The sequence below is a fragment of the Amblyomma maculatum genome, chromosome 9, assembly GCF_055883805.1.
Source record: "Amblyomma maculatum isolate TAMU_Amacu chromosome 9, ASM5588380v1, whole genome shotgun sequence".
Taxonomy (NCBI): Eukaryota; Metazoa; Arthropoda; class Arachnida; order Ixodida; family Ixodidae; genus Amblyomma; species Amblyomma maculatum.
In genome coordinates this window covers 49,254,063-49,262,795 of record NC_139352.1, presented here as the reverse complement: position 1 = coordinate 49,262,795, position 8,733 = coordinate 49,254,063, and the positions used below count along the sequence as shown (strand labels likewise).

Below are 8,733 nucleotides of genomic sequence, written 5' to 3'. Positions count from 1 at the left end.
TTCGATGCAGGCGAAAAGCAAGGCGCCCATGTGCTGTGCGATGTCAGTGCACGTTAAAGAACCCCAGATGGTCGAAATTACCGGAGTCCTCCACCACGGCGTCTCTCATAGCCTGAGGTGCTTTGGGACGTTAAACCCCACAAACCAAACTAAACCAGCACCATAGTACGCGTTTAAATAGCCCCATCTTACTTTCTCCCCTTCTTTGCTTATTTTATTTCACATTTTCTGCATCACTTTTCTTCTGTCTTTCTTTCTCCAATTCTCTTTACCACGCAGAGTAGCATGCCAGGAATTTCTTTACGCCAGGTAAATTCTCTGGTTCATTAAAGGATTTTTCTCTTTTTTAAACAGCCCACGCCTGCCTTTGGAACAGATGTTGATGCTATCAGCATCATTAGAGCCACCAGATGATGATGATGACCCTAATTGGGTGCTCCCATTTTAAGACTAACTGGCCTTAAAATGGCATCCTTACAACGTATCGTCATCTAGCCGAGCCGAATGATGGTACTGGTATGACCCATTGGGTGGCCAATGACGTGAATAAAGGAATACGTTCAAACTAGTGAGTATAGTTTCAGTAGGCCAAAATGACGTTGGCACAACAAAGAAACCATGAAATGGTTTCGTCTCAACAATTCCAACCAACAGCAGCTGTGACGCTGACAGGTCAAAGGAATATTTTTCACTGCACACAGATATTTTTTATTCTGAACATATTTTTAAGCATTCAAAACTATTTTTTTTACTCATGCTGCTCTCGGAAACCGAGAGCAAACAGTGTCAACAGCATCAATCGTGATTCCGCAATAATTGCAATTGTGGCGCGCGAGCTGTTTCGAACACCTCTTTGCCATATCGCAGACATCACTGTTAGTCAGCCACCATGAGTTCCATTGGCACGGGCTACGACCTTTCGGCGTCGCAGTTCTCGCCAGACGGTCGTGTGTTCCAGGTGGAGTACGCGCAGAAGGCGATCGAGAACAGTGGAACGGCCTTGGCTATACGAGGTCGGGACGGAGTCGTTTTCGCAGTGGAAAATCTCGTCACCTCTAAGCTATTCGAACCCGGAGCCAATCGACGCATATTCACGATCGACAACCACGTCGGAGCTGCCGTCGCGGGGCTTCTCGCTGACGCCAAGCAGGTGAGTGTTGACCGCGCGGAGAGTTGGATCTAGGCCTATTATGGCGACGATTTGGTTTGGTTTGACTGTGGAGTTTCACGTTCCTATGTTATGAGAGACGCCGTAGTACAAGGATTCGGATAGGTTCGACCATTTGGGGTTATTCACGTGGAATAACGTGAATAACGTCGCACAGTACATGGGCTTCTTGCATTTTGCTTTGAACGAAACGCGATCGACTTCCGCATCGGGATCCAGCTCGGATACCCCGGCTCAGTAGTCGAGCGTCCTAACTATACTGATGAGCCACCGCAGCGAGGATGCGGTACGGTATGGTTGCGGTAAGCAGTGGCGGGAGGACGATGTTATTCTGGCGCGGCGTTGAGTGGACACCGGGAGTTGGATCCCCCGGCTCAGTAGTCAAGCGTCCTAACTACTGATGAGCCACCGCAGCGAGGATGCGGTACGGTATGGTTGCGGCGCTTAAGCTAGGCTGGAATTTGGGAGTGTGTTCCTGATGGCGAACTCTCGTGCCTGCCTCTCAGTAATTTCTCCGTACCATACTGCGTAATACGGAACGGCATGGGGCTGTTGTCAGTTTGATTGGGGTAGAACCCCGGTATTCCGGTATAGAGTAGTCGGGCGTCGTAACCACTGCGCCACCGCGGCGGGGCACTGACCGATATGTAGTACATGGATGCTCTCTGCGTTTCGCCTCAACCGAAAATGGCTGGCACAGCGCATTCCGAGATATTAGAAGCAGTGTCGAGCAGTCGCACTCCTGCGGTATCGGCGGCGGTGAAAAGAGCAAGATGGTTAAACACATCCTCAGTGGTGGCGGTGCCATGTTGTGAATTCGATGCCTCCGTTCGGGACTGCGCGTTCGCCGCGCTATATTTGTATATTTTTCAAATACCCCAATTAATTCGTTCAAATCTTGTATTAGCAAATACCATGATCGTACTATAGACAGTTTTGTGCGCATAATGTGTGGCCGCACAGTCAAGCACATCTTCGAGCAGCACACTTGGTTCCTGCTTCGTTTTAATTTTCGTATGTCTGCATCGCATAATTTTCGTATGTGCAACCTCAAGACAAATGTTGAAACAAAAAAAATGGCTTGAAAATTGGTTTTGAGGAAGAAAAAGGACGCTCCAACCCTCATATCGATGTACACCTTATAACAGCGCCGTAAGGAAGGAAGGAGGGAGCGAAAGAAGGAAGAGAGGCAGCCCCCACGGTGAGGTCAACGTGGTAACTGTGGGTCAACCAGTTACGGACCTCTACTTTCCTCAAATCCAATTTGTACGGCCCGTGTGGGCCCCGCCGGGGTGGTGCAGTGGTAAGACGCCCGACTACTGTGCCGGAGTTCCCGGGATCGAATCCCGGCCTCGGCGGCTGCGTTTCGATGAAGGCGAAACGAAGTGACGTCCGTGTGCTGTGCGATGTCAGCGCACGTTAAAGATCCCCAGGTGGTCGAAATTACTCCGTAGCCCTCCACCACGACCCCCCTTTCTCTCTATCCACTTTCACTCCCACCTTCATCCCCTCCCTTACGGCGCGGTTCAGGTGTCCACAGAGCAAGTGTGACAGATACTGCGCCTTTCCCTTCCTATGAACCAACCAACCAACGGCCCGTGTGGTGTGCGATGTTGTTATTGTGGCTATAGGAAGATGGAAAAGAAAATGCACGGGCCTGCTACTGGCTCTGTAGGTGAGCCACCTCCGCTGCCTCGTGGGGACAGAAAAGAAAATAGAGAGAAACAAAAAGAAGAGGGAGAGAAAGACGCGCGCCGCAACAGCCGTCGTCCACCACCGAAGCGGTGGCGGGTGCAATGACGGCCTAGAACAGATAAAAATTCGGTGGCAGGCTAGCCCCCGCCGCAAGTGGCGGTGACCTACCTAATTGACATTCACCCCTATAGGCCACTAAGGAACGTTCATACGGCTTGGTTAATGCGGGGCTTTTGAGGAAGAAATTAGAGCACTGCAGAATCTACATTGGAGTAATGCGAAAGCACGGATGCTGCTGTTGGTTGTTTCTAGTAGCTTAAATCACATCTTGTTTGCCCATTTAAATGGGCCTTATACGCCTTATACGCATTATCTGACATACCGTAAGGCTGCGCCCCGACTACTGCGATGAGCCGAGCCGCCAAAGCCCCATCATCATCATCATAAAAACAGTTTGATTTCCACCGAAATGACTCCTTTTTGGACCCCCCCGGCACGCAGGCCTAAGGGAGCCCACAGCCCCATTTATCATCCTAGCGTGACGTCACAAAGAGCGAGCGCCCTCTCTCGGCTGCGACACAGTGCCGTGTATGGACTCGCCGCCACCATCTGATGGCGCGAGCTGGGGCCCCGTCACACGGTCACGTGAAAATGGCGTGACGTCACCGCTGCGGCTCCTGTAAAGACTCACCGCAAATCTTCTAGAGCCCTATAGCGCCACCATCCGATGGCGCGAGCTGGGGCCCCGTCTCTCGGTCTGGCGTGGCGTCACACGGTCACGTGAAAGGTCATGTATGGAGGCGCCACGACACGCCAAAGGCTCGAAGTGCTAGCAGTATTGCTTTCGCAATAAAAGAGAAGAATGCTCGGTCAACAGCAGCTAACGCTCTCGCTCAACATTTGGTTCAACAGCGTTGAACTGGTAATTTTGTTTTCTTCACTATTTTTTCTTCTTTCCGCACGAGGCAGCGGTGGCGGCTCGGTTACAAGTAGCAGGTCCGTGCACTTTCTTTTCCTTCTTCCTTCAGTCGCAACAACACCTGACCGGCACCAGCGCTCTAAACAGACTTCGATGTTGACACGCTGCATGGGTATCGCTGCTCATCAGCAGCCTGTAAGACAGGTTTTCAGTATCCTTTGTACTGATCCGGAGTGTCAAGGTGGGAACCCGACCGCAGCGGCCGCGTCTCAATGAAGGCGAAACGCAAAGGTTGTGCGATGTTATAGTGCACGTTAAAATGAGCATTGAAGATAGGCAATGTATGTGACGCTTATAGTACTAGAACGTTGTGAACATTTGTACTGACCTGATGTAACAATGGCGCCGGAAATATTTATCGGGCTTTTTGCTAGCAGATATATTTGTTCAGAACGGTGCCAAGCTTGTGAATAATAAAGCCAATGGAAATCCGTTCTGTCCTTACAGTGGACCTAACCCCAAATGAGCCTGGCTGCGAGTAGGTCATATGCTTCTTTCCTACAAAAAATTAGAGATCGCTGCAGAAACCGGATTGGACGTTTTTGTAATTTTTACTTTTTTCTGCTTTGTAATATGCGTTTACTTTTATTCCATATGATTTACATTTTATTTCCTTATATTTACTTTTAATCTAATTTTATTTGCTGCTATCATTAATGCTTACTTAATATTATTTCATTGCTACTATTCATTACCAAAATCACTAATTATCATTGTTTACTTTTTACACAACCTACTAACTTAGTTTAGAGGAAAAGAAAGGCGCAGTATCTGTCACTTTCTCTGTGCACACTTGAACCGCGTCGTAATGGAAATGCAATCTCCTAAGCCTCGGGGACTAAGATTTGCTTCCCTTTTTGGTTCCTCGTTCTGGCCTCACCAACATAAATATTGTCACCTTTGAATCCGCCTGGTTGATGGAGGTGCCAGTGCCATGTCTTATCTCTTTTTATCGTCTTTTTATTTCTTTTTATGCGAAGCATATTGCTAGAGGTAAACCGCAGCCCTTCGTGACGGTTACACGCCTTGCAAAGAATGTGGAATGCTACGTCACACCACGTGATACGCTGACGTCACGACAGAGGAGAGACGGGGGTCCAGCTCGCGCCGTCGGCTGCGGTTGCACGCCGTGCGGACCACGTGGTATGGTGACGTCACACCACGTGATACGCTGACGTCATGACAGAGGAGAGACGGGGGACCGGCTCGCGCCGTCGGCTGCGGTTGTACACCGTGCGGACCACGTGGTATGGTGACGTCACACCACGTGATACGCTGACGTCACGACAGAGGAGAGACGGGGGTCCAACCATGGAAAGCCGAGTTTAGCAATCAATATGCTTCGCATCTGACCAGGCTTAACCAAGCTGAGCCTCAGCCATTTTTTTAACGTTATCAGCAAGACCTCTTTCCTCTGTGCAGGTGGTGGAGACAGCGCGTGCGGAGGCGTCCAGTTACCGCTCCGAGTACGGTTCGGCGATCCCCCTGTGCTACCTCAAGGAGCGTGTCGGCCTATACATGCATGCTTATACACTGTACAGCGCTGTCCGTCCCTTCGGATCTAGTATGCTCCTCGGTAGCTACGACTCCCACGACGGAGCCAAGTTGTACTGCATTGACCCGTCGGGCACATCTTGGGGCTACTTCGGATGCGCCATCGGCAAGGCTAGCCCGGCTGCGAAGACAGAGATGGAAAAGCTCGGCCTGAAAGATCTGGACTGCAGGCAGCTCATCAAGGAGGCATCGCGGATTATCTATCTTGTCCACGACGATGTCAAGGACAAGAACTTTGAGCTCGAGCTGAGCTGGGTGTGCAAGGAGTCGGACGGAAAGCACGAGCTCGTACCCGGGGAAATTCACCATGAAGCGGAAGTACACGCAAAGTGTGCGGTTGCCGAAGAAGAATCAGACTCTGATGACAACATGTGAAGTGGGGTTTGGAGACGAGGTGAAGAAGTTCGGCAAAACAAACATCTTGGTCGTAAGCCCTTAAATCTGCTTTTAAGGCCACCTTTGTGCGAATAAAAGCAGTTTTCAATGGCCTGCACTTGTATTTTTCCCATTTCGCGATTCAGTACTGTAATGGGATGCATTTACTTCTATTGGGGAGTCCATCAATTTTGAGGCCATTCTTTGCTCAGGTTTTAATGCAAAACGCAGGTTTTTAAAGGCGTAGGTTATGCTAATATACTTTTATTAAAATTTCTATCTATAAGGCCACTGACGAAGGAACAGTAGAGGTCCTTTGGGCTTCCTTGTATGTATCGTTTTGGTGTAGATATTTATGCACCCTGCCGCACCAATAATGATTGGCTGTCTGGATAACTGGAAGTATGGCTGGCTGGACAACTGGAAGGAGCCTATTAACTCCTCTGTGGGTTCTACTCGTGGGGCTGAAAAGGTGTTTTCTCTTAAACTCCAGCATCAATGTGCTTCCAAGACTAATCCCGAAATTGAAGACCTATCTGCACTAAAGGCAAGTCAGTTCTGTAATAGGCATTCGGCCACTAGATAGTGGAGGAGAACGCACGGCCCCAAATAGTTCCGAGCCCCCTCCATGTACGGAGGGCCCTCTTACAAAGCAAAGGAAAGGCATTGAAAGGCTATCCGAATGAGAGCTCATGTAATGATCTTTCGCTGGCCCTTATCGGAGGTACTGGAGAGCAGCCTCTCCCAGTAATCTAGGGCCACCTCTGGCGAATGAGGGTGAGGGAATGAGGGGCAGGTGAGTAGTGTGTGTAGAAAGTCGCCATGTTTGCCACATAGCTTGCAGGAAGAAGAAAACTGGTCAGGAAAGCGGGCGTGGAGAAGGATGGGGTATGGGGCTCTGCGCATTTGTAGCTTGCGCCAATGGGCAGCTTGTGTTATTGTGAGATTCGGGGCAGGGGGTGCGTAAGTCCTCACAATTATTAACGGGTGACAATTATTCTAGGACGCCAGAATAATTGTCACCCGTTATTAATTATGAAGATTATTAACGATGCGCCCTTAATGGTGCGCACACTCCCAGACACCCTTAGAGTGAGTGGGGGTAGCTGTTCCGGTCGCAGATGCCCTCGACCTACGTGGCAAGCTCAGCCGGAATTCAACTACCTTGTAGTGACAGAAGGGGGTGGCCGTTTGGTGCCCAGCTGTCGCCGGTTGAAACCAGAGTAAGGATCGGAGTCAGAAGTAACAAACAAAACACAATTTATGCACAGCAAGAGAGGATACAGAGGAATACACAAAAACTCTTGAAATGCAAATACAAGAGGTTCACAGAATAACAAACGCTAAGCATGTAACTACAGAGGGATTCAAAAACACAGAGGCTTTACAATACATATCAAACACGAGAGAGTCACCATAAACAAACACCAAATTGTTCACCGGGCACTGTTGCAGTCCAACGCCTCGAGAGTCACGATGTGGCCGCCATACAAGACGAGCGCCGCTCCCTCGCATGTCCGTGGGCTTGCCAGCAGCGAGTGATCCCCGAGAGTCTAGTCGAAGCACTGGCGAACACGCCGCAACCACTGACTGACTGTCTGACTCAAGCGACGCGGTCTCTTTAAATAGGGTGCTCCGCGTCTGTCTGTTAACACGCGCCAGAGCTAGCGCGCACACACACTTAATTTCGCTAATTAGAGCGCTCTCTCTTCCTTCCGTCGATTCGCGCGTCGTCATTGGCTAGGTCCCGTAGAATGTTCTCGAAAGGTCTGGCACATTCCAGTCCGATGAACCACTGTTATCCCCGGGCAATGGGAAAGAGGGTGACGGCAACGCGTACAAAGCTACGCGCTCTCTCGCGCTGGGAAGGAGGAGGAGGAGGAAGAACATTATATCCGCCGAATATGGCGTGGCAGCCACCTCCGGGTCCGCACGCAGGTGTCCGGGGAAGGCAGTCTGTCGCACCGCGGCCAGAGGACACCCGGCCCCGTCTAGGAGAAGAGGTCTTCAGCCTCGGCCGCCAGGCGGACGGCGAATCGCTGAGTTTTTTCGTCGGAGCTTCTTAGGTAATCTCCCATTCATCGCTAGTTTTAATCGCGTTGCGCCCTGGGGCACAAACGCATCTCCATATTATGTGATCTAATGTTGCCACGTGGCCGCAGAATTTACAAATTTCGGTTTCTGCACCGTCCCTCTTCCACCCTCTGGAACTCGTCCAACTCCTTCACAGGGGCGAAAAGAAATTTCGAGCTTGGAGTCTTCTCCAGTCGTATGATTCCTTTTTACTCAGGGATCTATCTGGTGGCGGATATATCCTCCGGTCTTTCTTTTTTTTTTTTTTTTTTACCTTTTTATTATTCCTCTCAGACTATGACGAAAAAAATGTAAAAGAAAGAGAGAGGGAGCCCGGACCAGCAAAGCTTTGCCAGGCTTAATCCAATTTAAGATAAAAGAAAAGGAGCTAAACGCCCAAGCGGTGCAGAAACCATAAGAGCATGCCGAACGGCTATGCTCTTATGAGGCACTGTGTTCACTTGCCTGAGCAATACATGAATATGTTGTGGAGGTCTGAGTCACTCCCGCCTGTCGGATTTGCCTTATTGTGGCAAGTGTCATACCGACACCACGCACCTTTCTTCACCAAGGCTTGAGCCCAAGAGATCGACAAAGGCTCTTAATGGGCATGCCCTTTACAGCGCATCTGCTGTCTTCCTCTTTCTTATGCAGCACTAGACTATTTTCTGATATCAGCTGTATTGTATAACATTTTTCTTCTGTCTTTTTCTTTTCTGTTTTATTTTCCTTTTAAATCAGTCATTTGGTATTTACTAATGTACTTACTATTACTTTTCTTTTCTCTGTTCACCTCTTTGTGGCCAATTTTTATGTATACATTTATCCGCATTTTCCATTTTCATGTTACCTTAATTATTTTCCATAGACCGGTATATTATATTTTCAG

At 49.4% G+C, this 8,733-nt stretch overlaps 1 protein-coding gene across 1 annotated transcript; it reads left to right on the top strand.

The window, feature by feature from the left end:
* The first annotated feature begins 889 nt into the window (after nt 1-889).
* On the top strand, nt 890-5,771 carry LOC146179018 (proteasome subunit alpha type-3-like). Its single transcript, XM_084579832.1, has 2 exons — nt 890-1,150; nt 5,265-5,771. The coding sequence occupies exons 1-2, from the start codon at nt 890-892 to the stop codon at nt 5,769-5,771; spliced, it is 768 nt and encodes a 255-aa protein (XP_084435958.1).
* Nucleotides 5,772-8,733: the final 2,962 nt, after the last annotated feature.